General features: G+C 43.5%; 1 protein-coding gene across 9 annotated transcripts in view; it reads left to right on the forward strand.

Annotated features, from left to right (window-relative positions):
* Nucleotides 1-11,143: 11,143 nt before the first annotated feature.
* Nucleotides 11,144-24,470, forward strand: part of SYNCRIP (synaptotagmin binding cytoplasmic RNA interacting protein) — a 35,506-nt gene continuing 22,179 nt past the window's right edge. For 3 of the 9 annotated variants that reach the window (XM_070073816.2, XM_070073817.2, XM_008263174.5), the window contains exons 1-6: nucleotides 11,144-11,586; nucleotides 13,920-14,079; nucleotides 14,812-14,930; nucleotides 15,049-15,156; nucleotides 17,429-17,542; nucleotides 17,642-17,818. In XM_070073816.2, coding sequence (XP_069929917.1) covers nucleotides 13,932-14,079; nucleotides 14,812-14,930; nucleotides 15,049-15,156; nucleotides 17,429-17,542; nucleotides 17,642-17,818 — 666 coding nt within the window. In that variant the 5' untranslated portion in view covers nucleotides 11,144-11,586; nucleotides 13,920-13,931. Of the gene's footprint in view, nucleotides 11,587-12,418; nucleotides 12,559-13,919; nucleotides 14,080-14,811; nucleotides 14,931-15,048; nucleotides 15,157-17,428; nucleotides 17,543-17,641; nucleotides 17,819-24,470 lie in introns of those variants that run through there. The other 6 variants (XM_008263175.5, XM_008263172.5, XM_008263173.5 and 3 more) reach the window with 2 other exon arrangements.

Consider the following 24,470-nt stretch of genomic DNA (forward strand, 5'->3'; position numbering starts at 1 on the left):
TATCAACTACATATGAGGGGCAGGCATTTGGTGCAGTGGTTAAGGTGCCTCTTGGGATGCCTGCATCCTATGTTGTAGTGCCTGTGGGTTTGAGTCCTCTCTCTGCTTCCAATAAGCTTTCTACTAATATGCATCCTGGGCAGCAGTAGAAGATGATTCAAGAGGCTGGGTCTCTACCACCTACATGGGACACCCAGATGGAGTTTCAGACTTCTGGTTTAGCCTGTCCCACCCCTAGCTGTCTGCATTTGGGTAGTGAAGGATGGAAGACCTTTCTCTCTCTCTCTCTCTCTCTCTCTCTCTCTCCCCCTCCCTCCCTCCCCCTCCCCCCCCCCCCGTCTCCCTCTTCCTTTCCCTCTCTTTCTCTCTCCTTTTCAAATACATAAAAATATAAAAATAAAAGAGAGGGGGGATATGTTCACTTCTAACTACTTACTCTGCAACTCCCTTAGTTTAAGTAGCTTCTACCTCTCACCTCATTCCACTTCCATCCTCAAAACCCAATATTCTATTGTTTCTAAACACTAATTTTAAACGTGTCATCTTCTAATAGCTTCCTATTATACTTACAATGTCCTGCACAATCAAGCTCTGATCAGTTTCTCCAAATCATCTTGGGTCTCTCTCTCTCTCTCTCTCTCTCTATCTCTATCTCTATCTCCAAATATAATCTAGTCATGCTGGCTTCCTTTCAGGCAAGACCAAGCAAGACCAAGCTCTTATCCCTCTGGGAGTTTTCACACACATGTTCCCTCAGCCTAGCTCCCTTTCATTCCTTGGTTTACTCACTTCTTAGCTTAACATCTCTTCCTAGAAAAGACTTCCTTGGGGGTAAGCATTTGGTTTAGCAGTGAAGACACACATTACAAGACTTGGGTTCAATCCCCAGTTCTGCCTCTTGATTCCAGGTTCCTGCTAAGGCACACCCTGGAAGGCAGCAGGTGATGGCTTAAGTACTTGGGTTCCTACCACCCACGTGGGAGACTTGGATTGAGTTCCCAGGTACCAGCCATTGCATGCATTTGGAGAGTGAGCCAGAAGATGGGAGATTCTCTCTCTCTCTCGTGCTTTTTGTCTTTCTTCCTCTCAAGTAAATAAATAAAATGATAAAAAGCATTTTTTGATCAGCCTAACTGGAGTCTCCCTGTTATTCTACTTCATCATAGTATGTTAATTTCTTCTTTGTATTAATCACACATAGCAAATATTTTATTTATTTATTTATCCCCTGTTTTTCTCACTTGGCTATGATCTCTTTGAGGGAAAGAAACACTTCTGCTTTATTCACTTAGTGTTTAATTTTGTGCTGGCACATAATTGGAGCCCAAAATATATTTGTGGAATGAGTTTTATAGTGAATGAATACCTCTTAGCTTCTATTTATTTAACTTCTGCTCTCACAGCCCTAGCTCTAACTCCATCCTCATGCCAACTCTTCCTCTGGTTTTACCCTGGAACTAGTCTGGTGTGTATTGCTGGTCCAATTAGCAAAATGAGGGTGAGTGGGTGTTGTAGAGTGAAAATGTAACATTCTAGTCTGCTTCCTTAGGAGAGGCTTTGGGGAAAATTACCCTTGAAAAGAGCTGTGAGACACACCATAATGGACATTCAGTGAAAGAACAGCACTATGAAATGAATCATCTTGAAAATGACCAATCAAAAGGTTGTTCATATTCTGAGACTCCATTCGGATTAGAGTGGAAATATTTTGATAAAAAGCATTGTATTGGATAATGCTTGCATAATCACTGTTCTTTTTGTAGTTACTTGTGTAAACTCTGTGGCTTATTGTAATTTAAGCCATCATCTTTTATTGTAAAAGAAGTCAAACAGCTAAAATGAAAAAATGTTTCTTATCTTAGAAAAGAAGCTAAAGCCAATAGAATAGCTAATATTTCTGGAGGCCGGTGCTGTGGTGTAGTGGGTAAAGCTGCAGCCTGCAGTGCCCGCATCCCACATAGGTGTCAGTTTGACCCGACTGCTCCACTTCTAACCCAGCTCTCTGCTATGGTCTGGGAAAGTGGCAGCAAATGACCCAAGTCCCTGGGCCCCTGTACCCATGTGGGACACCCAGAAAAAACTCTAGTCTCATGGCTTCAGATCGGCTGTTGCAGCCATTTGGGGAGTAGGTCATTGAATGGAAGACCTTTCTCTCTTTCTCTTTCCCTCTTTCTCTGCCTCTGCCTCTCTGTAACCCTGCCTTCCAAATAAATTTTAAAAATCTAAAAAAAAGAATATCTTATATTTCTAATGTATTTAAAACTTTAGCTTTTAAGAAAAAAATAATAAACTATTTTAAGAGCTCTTTTAGATTCTCAGAAAAATGAGAATACTCCCTGTAGCACCCAGCCCCCAGTTTCCTCTTTTAGTAATGTAGTATATTGGTTGGTACATGTGTTACAATTAACAAACCAATATTGATACTTTATTATTAACTAAAATGTACAGTTACCATTAGGCTTCACTCCGCATTTTACATTCTATGGGTTTTTAAAAATCTTTAATGATATGTATTCACTTTTGGGGCCCTTGCTGTGGCACAGTAGGTTAAAGTCCCCATCTGCAGCGTCACATCCCATATGGGCAACGATTCCAGTCCTAGTTGCTCCACTTCTAATCCAGCTCTCTGCTGTGGCCTGGGAAAGCAGTAGAAGATGGCCCAAGTCCTCAGGCCCCTGCACCAGCGTCGGAGACCTGGAAGAAGTTCCTGGCTCCTGGCTTCAGGTCGGATAGGCTCAACTCAGGCCATTGCAGCCATCCGGGGAGTGAGCCATCCCGGGAGTGAACCAGCAGATAGAAGATCTCTCTCTCTCTCTCTCTCTCTCTCTCTCTGCCTCTCTGTAACTCTGCCTTTCAAATAAATACATAAATAAAAAAGATATGTATCTACTTTTATAGTATCATACAAAGTAACTTCACTGCCCTAAAAATCCTCTGTGTTCCAGCAATTTGTCCTCCTTTCCCTCCCCCTGAATCCCCGATAACTACTGATTTTTTTCCTGTCTTTTTTTTTTTTTATTTTTTTTTTAAGATTTATGTGTTTATTTGAAAGGCAGAGTTACAGAGAGGCAGAGGCAGATAGAAAGACAGAGAGAGGTCTGGGCCAATCCGAAGCCAGGAGCCAGGAGTGTCCTCAGGGTCTCCCACGAGGGTGCAGGAGCCCAAAGACTTGGGCCATCTTCCACTGTTTTCCCAGGCCATACTAGAGTGCTGGATTGGAAGTGGAGCAGCCAGGATTCAACGGGCACTCATATGGGATACTGGCACTGTGGGCCGTGGCTTTATCTGCAACAGCATAGCGCTGGTCCCCACAGTCTTATTTTTTCCAGAATGTTACTTAGTTCGAATCACACAGTATGTAACTTTTCCAAATTGGGATCTTTCACTTGGGAATATGCACTTAAGATTTCTCCATGTCTTTTTGAGGCTTTATAGCTCATTTCTTTATCATGGTGAATAATCCTTCCATATGTATCATGGTTTTTTATACATTCACCTATTGAAAGACATCTTCATTGCCTGCAATTTTTGCCATTACAAATGAAGATGCTATAAAAATTTGTGTGCAGTTTTAAAAAAAGATTTATTTATTGTATTTGAAAGGCAGAGTGACAGGAGAGAGAGAATGAGAGAGGGAGAGAGAGAGGTATCTTCCATCTTCTGGTTCACTCTTTAAATGCTTTCAACAGTCAAGGCTAGGCCAGACTGAAGCCGGGAGACAAGAACTCCATTGGGGTCTTGCACTGAATGACAGGAACCCAAGTATTTGGGCTGACACCCACTGCCTCCCAGGTGTATGTATTATGGATTGGAAGTGCAGAGTAGCCAGAACTCCAAATAAGCACTCTGAAATGAGATGAGGATATCCCAAGAAGCAGTTCAACTTGCTACTGCCCAGCACCTGTCTCTATGTATAGATTTTTGAATAGGTTTATATTTTCAGCTCCTTTGAGTAAACACAAAGGAGTGTGATTACTAGGTTTTAAAATAATGGGATATTTAGTTTTGCAAGAAGCTGCCAAATGGTTATCCAGGGGGGCTCTACTATTTTGTATTTCTACCAGCAATAAGGAAGAGTTTCTTTAGCTCTATATATTTGCCAGCATTTACTGTTGTTGGTATTTTGGAGTTTTGCCATTCTAATAGGTGTATGGTAGGATGTTTTAATTCCCTATTGACATATGATATTGAATATCTTTTCAAATGTTTATATGCCTCCTGTCTTCTAATTTGGTGAGGTATCTGTTCAGAGCTTTCACCATTTTTTTTGGTTAGGTAGCTTATTTTATTACTGTTTTTTTAAATTAAAATTCATTTATTTTCATTTTATTTTAAAGGCAGAGAGAGAGAGAGAAACATCAAAATTGAGGTTGACAGATCTTCCTTCCATCTGCTGGTTCACTCCCCAAATGCTGGCAATTTGCCTGGGACAGATCAAAGCCAGGTGTGAGGATTCAGTCTTAGTGTCCTATGTGGATTGCAGGGCCTTTGTTCTCCACCTATCACCAGATGCCTTCCAGGGTGTGCATTAACAGGAAGCTGGAATCAAAAACAGAAGTGTGACTCCAACACTCCAACCCAAGCACTCCTATATGAGGATGCAGGCATCCCAAGTGATATCTTAACTGCTGCATTGAACATCCACCCCTTATTGTTGAGCTTTAAGAGCTCTTGTATATTTGAAATATACCTTTTGTCAGATTTGTTTTTCAGATACTTTCTCTCATATTTTAAAAAAGATTTATTATAAATATAGAGAGAGATCTTTCATCTACTAATTAAATCCACAAATGTCCACATGACCTCAATGGCTGGGGCTGGGCCACGTGAAACCTGGAGCCTGGGACACCATCTGAGTCTAACACAAGAGTGACAGGGGTCCAAGTACTTGGGCTGTTTTCTACTATTTTTTGCCAGGCAATTGGCAGGGAGCAGGATTGGAAGTGAGCAGTTGGGATTTCCATGCAGTGGCTTAATCCATTAAGACACAGCACCATAAAAAGCCCGTAGAGCATTTCAGGCACAGAAAGCCAAGAAACTGTGGCAAAAAATGACCTACATGAAAGATCTCTGTGAGATCCTGATGGAATGAAAGGGCCGTCAAAGAAGGAGGTATCTTTCTCTGAAAGGAGGAGAGAACTTCCACTTTGATTATGGCCTTGTCTAAATAAGGCCAGAGTTTGTGAACTCAAGAGGCTTCTATAGCCTTGGCAGCTCATGACAATAGGAGCCTCGGGTGATCACTGATGTCATAAATAAGAGTGTCAGTTATCAAATCAACAACAGGAGTCATTGTGCACTTGCTCCCCATGTAGGACCTCTGTCCTTAATGTGTTTTACTATGAGAATTAATGGTAAAATTAGTCTTCAAACAGTACTTTATACTTTGTGTGTCTGTGTAAGTGCAAACTGTTGAAATCTTTACTTAGTATAGAGTTGATCTTCTGTATATAAAGATAATTAAAAATGAATCTTAATGAAGAATGGGATGGAAGAAGGAGTAGGAGATGGGATGGTTTGGGGGTGGGAGGGCGCCTATAGGAGGAAGAACTGCTATAATCCAAAAGCTATACTTATGAAATTTATATTTATTAAATAAAAGCTTTCTATATATAAAAAAACAGCACCAGCCCCATTTTCTCTCAATTTGTGGCTTCTCTTTTTATCTTGTTGGTAGTGTCTATCAGATAGAAGTTTTTAATTTTAACATTTTACATATTAACCTGTTTATTATTGTGAAAATGTTACCAAAAATTTTCTTGATTATTAGAATGACTGGATTGAATGATTTACATAGTCTCTTTCAATGATTAGTTTTTGTGGTTTATGGAAAGAATGATGTGTGCTGTGGATTTACCCCAAATGAATTGCTGGTTTCCCCTTCCTCCATTATAAAAATAAAAGTTGTTCACTGCATAAGGTTTAGAAAATGCAAAAAAGAAAAAATATGATTTAAAAACTGATGTGGCAGGCCAGCGCTGTGGCTCACTTGGTTAATCTTCCGCTTGCGGCCCCAGCATCCCATATGGACACCGGGTTCTAGTCCCAGTTGCTCCTCTTCCAGTCCAGCTCTCTGCTGTGGCCCGGGAAGGCAGTGGGGGATGGCCCAAGTGTTTGGGCCCTGCACCTGCATGGGAGACCAGGAAGAAGCACCTGGCTCCTGGCTTTGCATCGGCACAGCGCCGGCTGTGGTGGCCATTTGGGGAGTGAACCAACAGAAGGAAGACCTTTCTCTCTGTCTCTTTCTTTCTGTCTATAACTCTACCTGTCAAATAAAAAAAAAAAAAAACTGATGTGGCATTAAGTAGGTGTAATAATTTTGGAGAAGAAATCCTATAGGCCTGCCTATATGCTTGCCCTTCATTAATTGCTAACCCACAGATTTCCATCTTTTCAGAATTTCAGAGGTCACATGGATGAAAAGACAGTAATGAAACAAAAAACTTTTTCATACATTAGTTTATAAATATTTATTATATGAAGAAACATATTATTTATACTTAATACAAAAAGCACTTTAGACATTAAAAAAAAACTTGTATCAACTGTATCATGGACAGTGAATGCGAGTACTGATTTTTCTTTTTTTTTTTATTTATTTGACAGGTAGAGCTATAGACAATGAGAGAGAGAGACAGAGAGAAAGGTCTTCCTTCTGTTGATTAACTCCCCAAATGGCCGCTATGGCCAGTGCTGTGCCGAAGTGAAGCCAGGAGCCAGGTGCTTCTTCCTGGTCTCTCATGCGGGTGTAGGGGCCCAAGCACTTGGGCCATCTTCTACTGCTTTCCCAGGCCATAGCGGAGAGTTGGACTGGAAGAGGAGCAACTGGGACTAGAACCTGGTGCCCATATAGGATGCTGGTGTCACAGGCGGAGGATTAACCAAGTGAGCCACGGAGCCGGCCCCATGTTGATTTCTCAATATGCATACCAGGAATGCTATCCAGAATAAAATATCAATCTTTTTTTGTTGTTCCTATCACTGTTGTTTGATTTTTTTTTTTTTATTTGACGTAGATAGAGTATATCCTCCCATCCTGTGGTTCAATACCCAAATGCCAGCAATAGCCAGGGCTCTGGCCAGGCCAAAGATAGGATCTGGAAATTCAATCTAGGTCTCCTACATATGCAGTCAGAACCCAACTATTTGGACTTCGGCTCCCACATGGGAGACCTGGAAGAAGCTCCTGGCACCTGGCTTTGGATTGGACCAGCTCCTGCTGTTGTAGCCATTTGGGGAGTAAATTAGCAAATGGAAGATCTATCTTTCTCTGTCTCTCCCTGTCGCTATCTGTAACTCTGCCTTTCAAATAATAAATCTTTTAAAAAATTAAACTAGAAATGTAAAGCATGAATCAGAATTTTAGCCCATTTTTATTTTTTAAACATTTTATTTGAGAGATAGAGAGATTGAGAGCGTACTCCCTTTGCTGCTTCACTCCTCAAATGCCTACAACAGCTAGGGCTAGGCCAAGGCTGAAGCTGGAAGCTTCAATCCAGGTACCCCAGATGGGTGGCAGGAACCCACTTGCTTAAGCCATCACCTGCTGCCTCCCAGCATCTGCTTTGACAGGAAGCTGGAATAGGGAGTCAGAACTGGGAATTGAGCCAAGGCATTCTGATATGGCATTTTAAGTGTTCAGCCAAATGCTTGCCCCATGTTCAAATATTTTTAAGCACTGGCAAACTGAAGAAAAGGAGTTTAAAATAAAATTAAATAAATTATAAAATGTTTGAACTAGAAGAAATCTTAGAAATTATGCAACAAGGCACCTTTTATAAAGAAGTGGAAATTCTGAGATGTGAAATGATTTGTCCAAGCCTACACTATCCTTTAGCAGCAGACCTGGGATTAGAAGGTGTCATTGTCTCAGATTATTATCCTCTGGTTTAATTTAGCAAATATTTACTAAACATCAACTCCTGAGCTATATAATAAAGAGGATTAAGGGAAATAAATAGATATGTTTATTGAGCTCTTTCTTGTGCTAATTTTATTTTATTTGACAGGTAGAGCTATAGACAGTGAGAGAGAGAGACAGAGAAAGGTCTTCCTTCTGTTGGTTCACTCCCCAAATGGCCACCACAGCCGGCGCTGTGCCGATGCAAAGCCAGGAGCCAGGTGCTTCTTCCTGGTCTCCCATGTGGGTGCAGGGGCCCATCCTCCACTGCCCTCAGTCAGCAGAGAGCTGGACTGGAAGAGGAGCAACTGGGACTAGAACCCGGTGCCCATATGGGATGCCGGCACCGCAGGCAGAGGATTAACCAAGTGAGCCACGGCGCCGGCCCCTCTTGTGCTAGTTTTCATATACATTTTGATCTATCCCTGTGTGTGTGTGCATGCAGGCACACCCCTGTGTCATACTAAGTTAATCAACTGTTTTACTTTTATTTATTTTTGCATATTATTTGGATTCCTCATATTTTGGTAATAATAGTAGTTCTTGGACACAAGGCTGGAATAAGAAGTTCTGAAAGTTGGGGCCAGCACTGTGGCCAGTGCTTTAACAGCAAGCCTGAGGTGCTAGCATCCCATGTGGGTGCTGGTTTTGGTCCTGAGTGCTCCACTTCTGATCCAGTTCTCTACCAATGCACCTGGGAAATCAGCAGAAGATGGCCCAAGTGCTTGAGCCCCTGCACCCACGTGGGGGACCCAGAAGAAGCTCCTGGCTCCTAGCTTTGGATTGGCTCAGCTCTGGCCATTGTGGCCATTTGGGGAGTGAACCAGTGAATGGAAGACCTCTCTCTCTCTCTCTCTGTCTGTCTTTTTCTGTAACTCTTTCAATTAAATAAAAAAATAAATCTTTAAAAATAAAGTTCTGAAGGTCAGGAGAAAAATTACACTATTGTTTCATTCAAAAAGGTTTTAAATGGAGGGTCCAACTTTGTCACACAGTGGGTAAATCACTGATTGTGGTGCCAGCATCCTGTAATTGAGTGCTAGTTCAAGTCCTGGCTGCCCTGCTTCCCAGCCAGTTCCCTGCTTATGTGCCTGATAAAGCAGCTTCTGGAAAATGGCCAATGATCTGGGGCCCTGGCCACTCATATGGGAGACCTAGATGGAGTTTCTGGCTCCTGGTTTTGGCCTGGACCAACCCTGGCCATTGTAGCTATCCGGGGAGTGAATCACTGGATGGAAGATCTCTCACTTCCTCTCTACTACTCTGCTTGTTAAATAAATAAATGTATTTTTAAGGTGTCAAACAGAGAGCATTTTACTCACTGTTACTCAGGGCATCAGTGAGTTCTATAGGGCCTCAATGTGACCAAATGTTAGGAATGCTAAAATTGAGGGAAGACCAGCAGGAATGTGGCTTAAAAGAAGCTGGCAAAACAGGTGGGACAGATCTGGCATGGCCTTGTTAATTTGGGCTTTTCTAAATTCATTGGGACCAATGAAGGTTTTTGGTTTGCTTGTTTTAAACAGGGCTGGAATTTTGGTATATTTTTATTTTTTTAGATTTTAAATTTTATTCATTTGAAAAGCAGAATTGGGGGGGGGGTCTTCTATCTGCTGGTTCACTCCTCAAATGGCCACAATGGCCAGGACTGGGCCAGGCAAAAACCAGGAACCTGGAGCTTCCTCTGGGTCTCCCACATGGTTACAGGAGCCAAGGACTTGGGTTATCTTCTGCTGCTTTCTTAAGCACATTAGCAGGGAGCTGGATTGGAAGTGGAACAGCCAGGCCTTGAACCAGCACCAGTGCAGGATGCTGTCATCCTGGGTGGCAACTTTACCCACTTCAACACAATGCTGGCCACATCATTAAAGCATTTTAAGTTGATTCCCCACATACTCTTATTTGTGAGACAAAGGGAGAGATACTTGAATGTTGAATAGATTAGGAGAACTGCAAGGGTGTATGAATCAGGATGCTATATCCTATATACCATCTATACCACCTATACAGATCACTAAGGCTTTGTCTGAGAGGTTGCAATAATGGAGAGAACTGAAGATATGTTTGGGAGACAGACTTGTCAGAACTCCATGAATGATATGACAGTGGGGAAAATGAAGTGTCCAGAATGACTTGTTCACTGTCAGTTATGTTGCTAGAAACATTTGGATGATGCTCACAGAAATGAGACTTCTGGAGATAGAAAATTTTGGAGATCAGGTGCTCAGTTTCTTGAAATTATACTTTTGAGAGTCAGAGAATGCACAAAAAGGTGTAGGGAATGGTTAGAGGAAGGAATTAGAGGTCAGAGAAGAGACAGAGATTTTTAACTTGGGAGTCTTTGATAGCCTAGGTAGAGACACATTCTTTTAAATAGTTTTTTGCTTATTTATTTAAAAGGGAGAGTGAGTAAGCGAATGAGAGAACAAGAGAGATCTTCCATCTGCTGGTTCACTCCCCAAATAACAGCCAGGGCATGGCCAGGCTGAAGCCAGGAGCCCAGAACTCCATTTGGGTCTCACACGTGGGTACTGGGAACCCAAGTACTTGAGCCATCATCCACTACCTCCCAGGTACTTAAGCAGGAAGCTGGACTGGAAGCGCAGAGTAGCTGGGACTCAGGCACTCTGATATGGGATAAGGGCAATGCAAGTGGCAGCCTGCTGTGCCACAAAGCTTGCCTCTAGACATAAAAAAAAAAAAAAAAAAGATTTGAAAGGCAGAGTGACACACACACACACACAGTATTCAGCCACTAAGTATTTCGTACTTGACCAAGTCACTTATAGAAATAATCCGGCATTTTATGTGGCTATACACTTTGAAGAATGCTTATCTAACTTTTCCTTAAACCACTGATTTGTTATCATAGCACAGAGCTCATTTGAGGAACCAGTAAACTCTAGAAAATAAGCTTTTCAACCAAAAGGATATTGCTACTATTTTTCATTACAGCTGCATTGGATAAAATCAGTATCCATATCGCGTTTGAAATTCAAATGCCTTTGTCTTTCTTGTACCTAGTAAATGATTACAAAGGAAATGTCACTTCATGTAAGTCAGTTGCCACGATTTTTTCAAAAGAAACATATCTTCCTCACAGTTGTCCTAACCACGCAGCTTTGTGCTGCTTCAAGTTGCTCAAACTGAGCCGGGAGGAAGCCCTTAACTGCTTAAAAGGCCAGAGACAGAAACGGAGTATTGCACAACCCTCCACGACCGCGCGGCTTCGCTTCCAAATCTGGCCTTCGTATCATCCCAAGGCGGGAGCCGTTCGTCGCTCCACAGGCGGCAGCCCCGTTCTCCCCTCAATAGCAGCTGGGGTTTCCTCGTCCGAGCTTGGGGCGCCCCTCCCTTCGCCCAAGGTCCTCCTGAAAGCCGAGCCGCGCTGGCGCGGGGCCGGCGAAGTGGGGCGGGGGGGATCCCTATTGTCCAGCTGGGGAAACCGGGTCTCCCCGGGGCGACTCCCGCAGCAGAATCCCACCGGCCCGGGGAACCGAAGGTCCACGGGTCTCCGCGCCGCTCCCCTCCCCCGCGGCCCCATTGTCTGACTCGCCCCGCCCCGGGGGACACGTGCGCCTGCAGCTTCCCGAGCGAGGAGAGCGCGGGGCGGCGGCGGCAGCGTGGACACCGCTTGGAACGGCTACGCGGCGGCTCCGTGGGCGGGGGCCGGCGCGCACGGACCGGTGGGTGCTCTCCCCGGAGCTGCGGTCTCGCACCGCGCCCCCTGCCTCGTCGGCCCGGGACCTGGCAGGCGTGGAGCGGACGGCGGTGGGGGTGGCGTGCGCGTGGTGCGGCGGTGGGGGTGGGGCGGGGCGGGGTGGGGAGATGCCTGTCTCCTGACAAAGGAGAACGAGTGGGACACGCTGAGCCGGCCCGCCCCGCCTGGAGGGGAGCGGGAGGGGGAGTGTCGCGAAGGGAAGGGGCGGGCCTTTCATTCACTCTCTGCCCCTCGGCCGCCGCCGGAGCGGAAGGGCGGGGTCTCGCGCTCCCCCGGAGTGAGGAGCTGGGGAGGCGGCGCGGCGTGGGGGCGGAGCCCGCGGGCGCGCGTCCCGAGGCGTAGGCTACGTCGTCACGTCAGCGCGGGAGAGAGAAAGAGAGGAGCCGACTCGGCAGGGACTGGGGGACGGGGCCGAGAGAGCGAGAGAGGGAGGGAGTGAGCGAGCGTGCGAGCGAGCGAGTCAGCGAGAAGGGGCAAGGCGGCCACTCGTGCCTGAGGGACCGCAGACGGGAGTGGGGGCGGCGAGGGGAAGGAACACAGAGGGAAGAAGAAAGGCCGAGAGGAGAAGGCGGCCGGAGGCGGCGGCGGCGGCTGCTGCGGCTGCGGCTGCTGCTGCTGCTGCTGCTGCTGGTGGTGGTGGTGGTGGTGATAGGGGAGAAGGAGGAGCAGGCGGAGGGCAGGGGCTGAGTGAGTGAGTGAGAGAAGCGGACGCGCGAGGGAGGGGAGGGAAGGGGGGGGGTCACGCGGGGGCGCGCGCGCGCACCGGGAGCGCGCTCGGAGGCGAGTGGAACTGGATCGGGTTTGCTGCCAGCGGCGTGAGCTTCGGCCGCCATTTTACAACAGCTCCACTCGCGCCGGACACAGGGAGCAGCGAGCACGCGTTTCCCGCAACCCGATCCCCTCGGACAGGATTCCTCGGCCACAGCCCAACGGGGAGGTAACGACCGCTGGGATCCGGGTCTGGGAGGGGAGCTCCATGACATTGTGGAGCGAGCTGGGGGAGGGCGGCGCGGGGAGAAACCGGCTTTTCTGGAAAATGGATTCCAAGGGGTAGAGGAGCACGTTGACTGGGGCTGCCAGGGAGTAGGCCGCGGTCCGCGCCGACACTTCCTCCTCTCCATGTGCTGCCGCCGTTCGGGCTTTGTCTGCGGCGCCCCGGGAGGAGGCGCCTCCGCAGCCCCGTGGCCCGCGCGGACCGCGAGCGGCCGCGGAGTTGGTGCTGTCGTGGCCATCGCCGGGGCGCGGGAGTGGGCGGAGAGGAGCAGGTCCTGTCCCGCAGCCGTGTGGTGGGCTTGGGCGGTGCTGGGGTCCCGCAGGCGTCGGGCTGTTCGAGGAACGCCCTCACGCAACCGGCTGGTCGGCCCCAGCGCCGCAGTCACTGCACTGAGGGGCGAGGGGTGGGGGCTTTGCCCCGCGCGCCGCAGGTCACGTCTCGGCCGGGCTGGCGGCCCGGGGGTCGCCCGCGTCGGGGAGAGCCTGGGGCGGAGGGCCATGTGTCAAGGCGGAGACGGCGGCGCTGGGGGGGCGGGGAGAGCCTGTGGCCTGGCGCCGCCGCGGCCGCGGTGTTGAGGGGCGAGGTTGTGCTGCTGCAGCTTTCTGGGGGCTCCGACCGCGGCTTCGGGTTGATGTTGGGAGCCGGTGACGGTCGTCTTGGCCTGGGACTCGGTGGGATTCCGTTGAAGGAAGTTGTAGGACATTTGAAGGCGCAGAGCACGTGTTTCCAATGGGCTCCTGGCGGCCGCAGTGGTGAGGCTGCTGCTTTGGGTGCGGAGTCGGGGGCGGGCTTTGGGGTGCGGGGGGTGAAGGGTGGAGAAATTGGGTGGTGGGAAGGTGGCTTGTGTGAGCGCTTTGTTCTTCACTGGCTGTTGTTACTGATATCCATAATCGGCAGGCGGGAAAAGCGCGCACTTTTGGGGGTTTATCTTGGAGAGGGACGAGCCCAGCTTTTTTCCACATACACACATCTTATTCTTGGTGTGGGCACAGCTGCATGTGGCCGGCTGGCTGGCTCGTCTTCGTGCTGATTGGGCTTCATTTGTAATAGGGCATTTCCTAGGGAGTGTTAGCAGGTGAGTCAGGGGTGGTGCTAAGGAAGAATATAGTGAATCGGTCCTTCTGTGCTCCGCGCACCAAATCTGGCTTGTCAGGTGTTAGTGACTTTAAAGTAGGGCTTCTTTAAAGGGAGGCACAGTCTGGTTAGTGTAGTAAATGGTAGAGAAAGTAAATATTGGGGCTCTCATATTGTCCTCTATACTTTTTGAAGATCCTAGTTTAATTTTGCTTATTGCGTTTGAACAGATCTCTGGAAACATGGCTACAGAACATGTTAATGGAAATGGTACTGAAGAGCCCATGGATACTACTTCCGCAGTTATCCATTCAGAAAATTTTCAGACATTGCTTGATGCTGGTTTACCACAGAAAGTTGCTGAAAAACTAGATGAAATTTACGTTGCAGGTAAGAACAAACACTTGCAAAATTACATATGAAATTTTACTATTGGATTTCTGGCTTTGAGCTAAAATAGCAACTTTTTGTGGTTTCCAATAAGTGTGGGAACTGGAGTTTGGTCTTGTGATAGTCGGTTAATTTGGGTTTGAACTAGAGGTTAAGGTGTGTAGATGGGGGGATGAAGGGAGGGTTAGGAGCTGAAGGCTGGCTGCCTGATGGATAAGTACATGACACTAGCAACAGCTGTTAAAAGTTGGGAGCAGGCCATGTGGTGTTTTTTTTTTATTGGTATTTTTATAGTAGGGTTCTTGTTAAGTAGTTTGGTAACTGTAGACTTGTTCTCTTGTCTTGGAGTGGCTGTTACTTTTTCTAGTGGTATTTGAAATTGAGTAGATTCAGTTGTCATCGTCGGTAGTTGGTTGATCGTAGGTGTTGTAAATCTATGTAGTTACTATAGAAATACTGTGGTGTTCAGAACTATCCAACTTGGACACAAAGATGTAAAAGAAGTTAACTCATGAGTATTTTAAGTGTGGTTGAGAGACCTTATTTAGTTTAGGGATGCAGTTCAGAATGGCAAAAATTGTGTTTTTCATTATGCAGATAAGGGGGATAGAAGAATTGTTAGTTGGCACACATGTACCCATATTGGCCAACATGGTCTTTTCTGGGAACAAAAAAAAAAACTTTCCCCCAAATATAAATGTCATTAACTAATTTCGTTTTTTTCTTCTCTAGGGCTAGTTGCACATAGTGATTTAGATGAAAGAGCTATTGAAGCTTTGAAAGAATTCAATGAAGACGGTGCATTGGCAGTTCTTCAGCAGTTTAAAGACAGTGATCTCTCTCATGTTCAGGTAATATTAATGTAGTGTCATTGTGAAGAGAATTGAAAAATTTGAGTACTTTTGATCTGCTTTGTTTTATTAGCTGCAGATATGATAATTTAAATATGAATGGGAAATGTCTTTACAGAACAAAAGTGCCTTTTTATGTGGAGTCATGAAGACTTACAGGCAGAGAGAAAAACAGGGGACCAAAGTAGCGGACTCTAGTAAAGGACCAGATGAGGCAAAAATTAAGGTAAGTCTTTAAAACTCCCTTAGTTTTATGGTTCTTTTAACTACTTTTTGTAACTTTGATAAATGTTCTTGGGGTGTGAACTTTATATGACTATTTCTAAAATGTTGACACAATTTAGTCATCTTTTCTAGTTTTTGAAGTTGTCTGCCTTTAAATTATTCTTATGACAATTTGCTGTTTTTTCAGTTTATCTTACTTAGCTATTGATGATTAAATTTGTGTTAGTATTACAGATAAAACATTTAAAGAAGTAGGTCCATTCTATTACTAGGTACTTTTTGGAAAAGTAAGTCTAGGATATTGTCAGTTAAATTGAAGTGGGAGGGAATCAGTTCATTTCATAGTGGTGGAGTGTGGAGTGTGTACTTTATTAGCTGGCTGCTTTTCTTAGAAATCTAGAACTCCAATGCATTTAGAATGTAAACACTGCTACCTTCCTTTTGGATTAGTATGGTTTATTAATGTTTAATTCTAAAAGCAGTAATCAGGTTGTTTAGTGTGGAAATACAAATGAGAGAACAGACTGGGAGTGGAAGAGTTTTGGTTTGTTCTAAGGTTCTATGGCAAAATGCCTCAAATTCAGCTACATTTTGATTTTGTTGGTGAGTTTTTTAGCTCGTAGAAAATATTGTGATCATGTTAGTTTTTAACCTGCTGCTCTTGATAGTATGCCAGTGTTCTTCAGTCAAGAGTTAAAGCCCAAGAAAATCAGTTAAGGACATGGGTTGGTTTAATGATAGGGGATGAGGGTAGCTTAGAATATTGGAATATGGAAGTTAGCTGTTAATGTCAACCATGAGACTTTCAAAGATCTGATTGAATGAATTATGAATCTAGTTTTTCCATAGACAGGGGGAATTGTACCTGTTGTAATGATGTCAGTTGTTACTAAATCTACATCTGAAAGACTTAATAAACAATTTAGTTTATGGGACTTTCAGTTCTGTTTTTGGAAGGGAGCAGCTTAAATGCTTAATGGGACTGAAATTGTGGCAAGAAGGCATAGAAACATTTTTATAGGGAATTTGATAGAAGGGATAAGTTTCTTGTTATGGGTTCAACAGAGTTGGTATTTGGGTCATAGGAAGATAAAGGTAAAAAAAAATCATAGCACAGATTATGCATGAGAAAAAGGAAAGATGAGCCATTTAATGATTTAGTTTATCTGAAGGGAAATTAGTTTTTAGTTTGTTACATAGTTTTGCAGTCATACTTGGGTGTCATAGAAAAATGGCTTTTAGAACAGTGTATCTTTCTGTGAACATTTCTATTAGAAAGTTTAGAAAAGTTTTTATGAATACAGTGTTTTTTCATAAATATTTAATGTACTTTGAATGGAAGCTGTTTAGATTCTGTTTAGTCATTTATTTTCAGAGACTAAGGTGACCTTAGATCATTTAACAGTGCTTTGATAAATTTTGTCATGTGGCTTCTGTTAGTCTTATTTCAGAATTTGCTAGTTAATTAATGGATTGGTTTTATTTTGAAAACTGATTTTGCACTTTGTGGTTGAGATGGCAGAGAAGAGGAATAATTCTTGACACTTTTGTTAGGGTAACAGATTACTTTTAAAACTTCTGCCTATAGTGGATAAAGAGAAAATCCTAATGTTTTGAGTAAATATTGTGTAAATTTTAACAATGCACTTTTAGGGAGATAAAATGTAGCAGTTATGTCACATTGTTGCAATTTCATGAAGTTTTCAAAGTTATTTTGGCTCTATATTTTCTGAGTAACCCATGCTGTCCTGTGAAGCATGGTACTTTAATGTCAGATAATAAGGTGGTTTTTCCTGTAGATCCCAAGTTTCTAGACTTGGTTGAGGAGTGTAATTTCTTCAAAGTTGACAAAATGCCCAGAATGGCAGTGTGCACCTTGGAGTTGGGTGCAAGGAATTTATTCTGTAAGAAATTCAGATTTGGGAGACACACAGCCAGAGCAGTTGGATTTTTTGGGGAGGTATTGGCAAAGTAGATACACCCTATCTTGAAAGTTGCTGGTGAATTGATCTTAATTTTTCCCTCAGTGACCATTGCTCAATAAATAATTACAGACTAGAAAATGATTTGAACAGGACACTAAAATTTTGACAGTGAGTTAGAGGTGTAATCAGTGCGCATAAAAGGGAAAATTCTGAAACACAGAGACCTGTTCATGGGAGATAATTGCTAAGATAACTGTAAAGATTTTTAACAAGATGGATTTTTCACTGTTAAATGCATGGGTGTGGCCTTGTGAATTCAGTGTATTAATGATATTTGAACTTTTTAAGGCACTCTTGGAAAGAACAGGCTACACACTTGATGTGACCACTGGACAGAGGAAGTATGGGGGACCGCCTCCAGATTCCGTTTATTCAGGTCAGCAGCCTTCTGTTGGCACTGAGGTAAAGAAACTAAAAACTTGCACCTTTTGCAATAAAAGCATGGGTATCTCATTTCCTAAAGAAATTCTCCATGGTTTTCACTTCATATTTAATTTACAGATATTTGTGGGGAAGATCCCAAGAGATCTATTTGAGGATGAGCTTGTTCCTTTATTTGAGAAAGCTGGACCTATTTGGGATCTTCGTCTTATGATGGATCCACTCACTGGTCTCAATAGAGGTTATGCGTTTGTCACTTTTTGTACAAAAGAAGCAGCTCAGGAGGCTGTTAAACTGGTAAGCCTTTTTTTTCCCACTTCAATATTCATATTCACTGTGTTTAATGCCATGTTTTTTCTTCCCTGTGCTTAAGAGTTTACCAAATATTTCTTGAACTGCTGATTCAGTGTTGTCTTTCACTATGTAAACACTGCAACAGTGTTCTTTGCAAGTATAATTGATAGGATTCATGATCTATAAGGTAATGTTCCTGATTCTTGAACTTTCTGGCTTAGTGATTTGTTTAAATTTATAGGAATGTGAAACAGTTTAAGAAAGTAACTATGATCTCCCATAATTTTCGGACACACCTGGGCCATCCATTTTTTTTTAAATAGTCCACAAAGACATGATAAATTCTTGGTTAATTACGAATTTTGTGGTGAGTGGCAATAGGACATAGTTATTTCCAGTTTTTGTGTTTTTTTTTTTTTTAAACACTTAAAGTAACTTCTTCCAGCTAGTTTTATTCTGTGACTCAAGTGGTTTCTGAATTTTTATAGTTAGAAATGAGGCTTAATTTTAAACCTAGGGAATGTACACGGTATATAACCAGGGAGAAGCTTTGTAGATGTGTCAAGTATTTTCTCATTTTGCCTTATCTGGCTTATAGATTTCATGGATATTCTAAAGCAAGCTTAAATCATCAGAATTATTTCTCCTGAAAAATTTTCCTCTTCTCTTCCCATCAGATACACAAGTTCAGTATCTTCCATTATCTGAAATGCTTGGGGCCAGAAATACTTCAAATTTGGGGGAGTTTTTCAGATTTTGGAGCATTTCACATTAAGGACACTCAACCTGTATCTTTGTTTTGCTATTTTATGGCTTCAAACCCTCTACCAGTATGTGTAATATGAGTGGTTGGAGGTTGAACATTAGGAGAGTATGCTATTTGTAAGAATATAGATGTTGGCTGGCATGGCATAGTGGATGCCTGTGACACTGACATCCCACTGGGGTGTTGATTAGAGTGCTGGCTATTTATGATCCAGCTCTCTGCTAGTGGTCTGGGAAGAGCAGCAGAAAATGGCCCAGGTGTTTGGGTCCCTGCAACCCATGTGGGAGACCTGAATGAAGCCCCTGGCTCCAGCCCTGGCTGTTGTGTCCATCTAAGGAGAAATCAGTGGATGGGAGAGCTCGTCTTCTATCTCTCCTCTCTGTAACTCTCTCAAATAAATACAATCTTTAAAAAACAAACAAGAAAAAAGGAAATAGATGGCTTTAAAAATAGAATGCAAGGGCAAGATGTTTCACCTGGCAGTTAAGATGCTGGTTGGAACACCGGCATCCGATGTGCCTGGGTTTGAGTCCTGGTTTTGCTCCCAATTCTTAATTATGGTAGATCCTCACTGGAACCCATTTCTAGATGGTTTCTAGATACTTTAATGATACATCACTAGAGGTAGATGGTATATAATTCTATAGTAAGTAACATGGTTTTGAGTGTCCTTTAAAAGACATTCTAGTGGTAAGGGTCTTCAAAACATTCATGGAAAACACATTTTAAAAACTGCATGAATAGGCCGGCGCCAAGGCTCACCTGGCTAATCTTCGCCTGCGGCGCCGGTACCCTGAGTTCTAGTCCCGGTTGGGGTGCTGGATTCTGTCCCGGTTGCTCCACTTCCAGTCCAGCTCTCTGCTGTGGCCCGGGAAGGCAGTGGAGGATGGCCCAGGTGCTTGAGTCCTGCACCTGCATGGGAGACCAGGAGGAAGCACCTGGCTCCTGGCTTCAGAATGGCGCAGCACACCGGCCTTAGCGGCCATTTGGGGGCTGAACCAATGGAAAAGAAGACCTTTCTCTCTGTCTTGTCTCTCTCTCTGTCTTGTCTCTCTCTCTGTCTTGTCTCTCTCTCTCTCTCTCTCTAACTCTGCCTGTCAAAAAAAAAACACCCTGCATGAATTAACAAGTTTTTTTTTTTTTTTCAGCAAAAGAAGTCTTTTAATTTCCTTTTCCGTGAACTTTTTGAAGTACCCTCATAAAACTGAGAGGAATTGGATTTTTTTTCTTTTTAAAGAATGCTTTATGGGAGGTTTGCCTTAATAAAACAAAAGGACTAGGCCGGCGCCGTGGCTCACTAGGCTAATCCTCCGCCTTGCGGCGCCGGCACACCAGGTTTTAGTCCCGGTCAGGGCACCGGATTCTGTCCCGGTTGCCCCTCTTCCAGGCCAGCCAGCTCTCTGCTGTGGTCAGGGAGTGCAGTGGAGGATGGCCCAGGTGCTTGGGCCCTGCACCCCATGGGAGACCAGGAGAAGCACCTTGCTCCTGCCATTGGATCAGCACGGTGCGCCGGCTGCAGTGCGCCAGCCGCGGCGGCCATTGGAGGGTGAACCAACGGCAAAGGAAGACCTTTCTCTGTCTCTCTCTCTCACTGTGTACTCTGCCTTCCAAAAAAATAAAATAAATAAAGCAAAAGGACTAGACTTGTAGTTCAGGAAATGAAATAACTGAAACATCCTATGTAAAATCACAACATTTAAGTTGATTTCAATTTTTAAAAAGTTTTTTTTTGCTGCTTTGAGTTCATTTGTCAAAATGAATATCTCTTTCTGAAATATATTCTCCAAGGGAGTGTACTCTAGAAACTCCCTGTTTTGTGTCTTTTTTTATATTTGAGTTATAAGGTAAAATTTTATATAATTCAGGTGTCATTCTAGTTATTATATAAGTATAATGGATAATAAGATGGAAGCACTTCTCTTACTGCTTTCCTTTGTGTTGAGGAGTATCATAGGTTAAGGGTAGATACTTGGCATTTTTTGAAGAACAATGATTTTTCTATATTTAAAAAAAACTATCGTAAATCTTAAATTTGTGAAAATCAAAGAAGGGTTAATTGATATGAGTAGCTGAAGAAGATGCAGGAAGTTAGAAGCATCTCCCAAGTTTCATTAATTTAGGAAACACAGGGAGAGCTCCTTACCTTATCTAGTTCCCTCACCAAATAGTCACATTGAGTGGGGCTGAAACCCAGAGCCTGGAACTCAATTTGGGTCTTTCACATAAATGACAGGAACCCAGTCACTTGAGCCATGAGCACTTCAGCCTCCCAGGGTCTGCATTTAGCAGGAAGCTGGAGGAAGGAACTGGAGCTGGGCATTGAAACCAGGTACTTGGACATGGGATGTGAGTTTCTTAATCAGTTTTGTAACTAAAAGGCCAAATATCTACCCCTCCAAGTTTCTTAAATGATGTTTTCCAGCCAAGATCTGCCTTGTTTTGGGGAGAGTGAAAAAAAAATCTGTAAATGATGATATTCTAGTAGGGGAAGCTGTATCTAATCTTGTGAAAAGGTGGTTAATAGCTTTTGCTTGAGTACTTAAAGAAGCAGGAGCCAGGTGCTACCTTGTTACCTTTAAATTCCACCTTAACCCTTTATTCAGATTTGTTGGGATGGTTTGCATTCTGTAGATGGGGATGTATTTGCTAATGCCATACAGCTAAATACCAGCTTTAGCTGTAGTATAGCAGTTTAAGCCAGTAGCCTGATTATTTCAATTTGGGTATTGTAGTGTTAAAAGGAGCTTAGGAAGTAAGTTGTGTCTGTACTACCTAAGTATTTCTGACACTTGACCATATTCACTGCTACCCTTCTAGCCCATGATAGCATTTGTAGCATTCAGATTACTGAAGAATTCTAATTTGTGTTGCCTTCTAATACCATGTTACATTAGGCAGTGTGGATTAGATCACAGCGTTTTCCTGCTGAAAAATAAGTTCCAAACAAGGCTCTGTCACATCTAGTTCTTATTGTTCTTCTTCATTACCTGTCAAGCCTTACTTTGCTTTCTTTTGTCCTCTTCTTAGCTATGACTGTTTCCATCTCAAGACTGCCTCTTGCTGGTCTTTTATGTATTTTGAGAATAGCCCAGTTGTTACGATTGTTACCTTACAATCAGCTCCTCTTAGAAGGCCTTTCCTAACTTTGAGCAGGTTATCATTCAGTTTTACCCTATGAAATTATCCTGAATGTGATTAAAAATAAGTTTTTCTTAGATTAACTTGAGCTTATTTCTTTTATATTTTTTGATCACAATAATTTCTTTTTTTTCTGTATCTTTAGCATATAGAACAGTACTATGTAGTGGGTGCTGAATAAATAACATGGCTGGCTTATTGGTGCCACCTTCCATCATTTATGACATTAGAATTTATGATAATTCTATATATTTCACGAATTGTATTTCTGTATAATTGGTTTTCTAGCCTCTGTTTGCAATATTCTGGTGAAAATGCTAGTGGTGCCTATATTATGAACATTGAAATAGATAAGATCCCAATTTGCACTTAAGAAGTTAAGATTTTAATAGCCACTAAGTTTTATTCAGAAAAGTGGTTCATGGACAAAACACCATAATGTATGTACAACCTTTTCAGTGAATGTTGCTGACAAAGTAGGTCCATGAAATATTTTAGTAGGAACTTAGCAGGTATTCAGTGTGTTCATCATAAAATCTGTTGGTACAATACCCAAGTTCTTGATTGTAGAATGTAAGGTATGAGAGGTTAACAATAATTGCAGTGGAATCAAATGGTAAAGACAGGATGAAGGGATATGCTACTTTGAGTTAGGGTTGTCAGAAAAGACTTTGTGATGAAGAGGCTTGAGCAATATAGGAAGAAAATGGGAAAACCTAGTTGCAGTAGTATTTTATAAAAATAAGTAGGAAATAAAACTTATGTAAAGTTAGTGCCAGGGGTTGGCATGTGGTACAGTAGGTTAAGGCACCACTTGGGATGCTGGGCTGCTCAACATCCTGTATCTAGAGTGTTAGCTATTCCATTGATATGCCTGGGAATCAATGGATAGTTCAAGTACTTGAATTCTTGCCACCTGTGTGGAAGAGTTCCTCATTCCTAGCTTCACCCTGTCCCTTCCTTGGCTGTTGGTAGTCATTTGGGAAGTGAACCAGCATATAGGAGATGGGTATTTGTCATTCTGCCCTTCAAATAAGTACATACATCTTTAAAAAAAAAAAGTTAATGCTAGAATATTCATAATTGCTGGGATAAGCTGCATAGTGTCGTTAAAGTTTTGAGCCATGATGTGGATGGCATGATGTAAATGTTTGAATAATGAAGGATGATGAAGAGAACAACCCAAAAAGACGATTGCAGAACAAGAAAGGAGAAGTCAAAGATTTTTGGAGAGAGAAATGGCAGTCTACTACTGATCTATTATATTATAGGTGGTTCTTCTCTTCTGTTTTAATTAGGGAGAGAGGTTCCCATCCACTGATTCATGCCCCATATGCCCTCAGTGGCTAGGGGTACTGAAGCCAGAAGTTGGGAACTCGGTCCAGGAGACTGGAGCCATCATTGCTGCCTCTCAGGGTCTGCATAAGCAGGAAGATGGACTCTGAATTCAGATCCAGGATTCAAAGCACAGGCACTCTGATGTAGGACAAGGTGTCCTAATCAGTGACTAAATGCCTACCCCTAGTAGAGGTTCTATTCCAAGTTTTATTAGTGATTTAACAGAAGGGGTTCTTGGACTACACTTTAAATGTTTAGTGACTTGAATCTACAAAGAATGCCTTACTTGACATAATTGGGATATGAGAATATTTTGGTAGTCTAGGGAAGATAGTTCACATGTAGCAAGATGGAATTGACAAAATGGAAGTCCTATACTCAAGTTAACAAGTATGTTGTATGAGTCAGCAGTGTGGTGTGGTTGCCAAATAAGCTAGGGTAACATGGACTATATGTAATATACTGTGTAGAAGTAGAAAATTAGTAATGGTTTCCAGTTTATTCTAGACTTCTCAGTCTTGCTCTGCTTAAACAATATTGTATTATTGATGTTACTCTTTATTGATGCTGGAGTGCCAACATCTCTTGGAAACACTTTGCTATTATTGGGGAAGAAATTATTAAGCATAAGGTATAAGTGAATCATAGCTGGCGCCGCGGCTCAATAGTTTAATCCTCCACCGAGCGGCGCCGGCACACCGGGTTCTAGTCCTGGTCCAGGCCAGCTCTCTGCTGTGGCCCGGGGAAGGCAGTGGAGGATGGCCCAAGTGCTTGGGCCCTGCACCCCATGGGAGACCAGGAGAAGCACCTGGCTCCTGCCTTCGGATCAGCACGGTGCGCTGGCCGCAGCGCGCCAGCCATGATGGCATTTGGAGGGTGAACCAACTGCAGAAGGAAGACCTTTCTCTGTCTCTCTCTCTCTCACTACCCACTCTGCCTGTCAAAAAAAAAAAAAAAAGAACCATGAGCTTTGGTTGTAGGTATATGTGGCTTGGAGGAGGTAGGGGCCAATGTTGTGGCGTAGCAGGTAAAGCCATTATGTACAGTGCTGGCATTCCATGTCAGTGCCGGATTGAGTCCAGGCTACTTACTCCCCATACAGCTCTCCACTAATGTGCCTTGGTAGGGAGGCACGTCAGAGGATAGCCCAAGAGCTTGGGCCCCTGTGCCCACTTGGGAGACCTGGAAGAAGTTCCTGGCTTCTCCCTGGCTGTTGTGACTGCTTGAGGAGTGAACCAGCAGATGAAAGATATCCCCCTCCTACCCTGTGTGTGTGTGTGTGTGTGTGTGTGTGTGTGTGTCTTCTCTCCCTTTAACTCTGCCTTTCAGATAAATCTTTAAAAAAAAAAAAAATGTTCAAAGTGGACAGACCTCAGAAGAGTTAGGACTGAACAACCACTTCTGGGTCACATT

Source organism: Oryctolagus cuniculus, chromosome 5 (genome assembly GCF_051225735.1).
Source record: "Oryctolagus cuniculus isolate XC-2025 breed Fujian yellow rabbit chromosome 5, ASM5122573v1, whole genome shotgun sequence".
Classification (NCBI taxonomy): Eukaryota; Metazoa; Chordata; class Mammalia; order Lagomorpha; family Leporidae; genus Oryctolagus; species Oryctolagus cuniculus.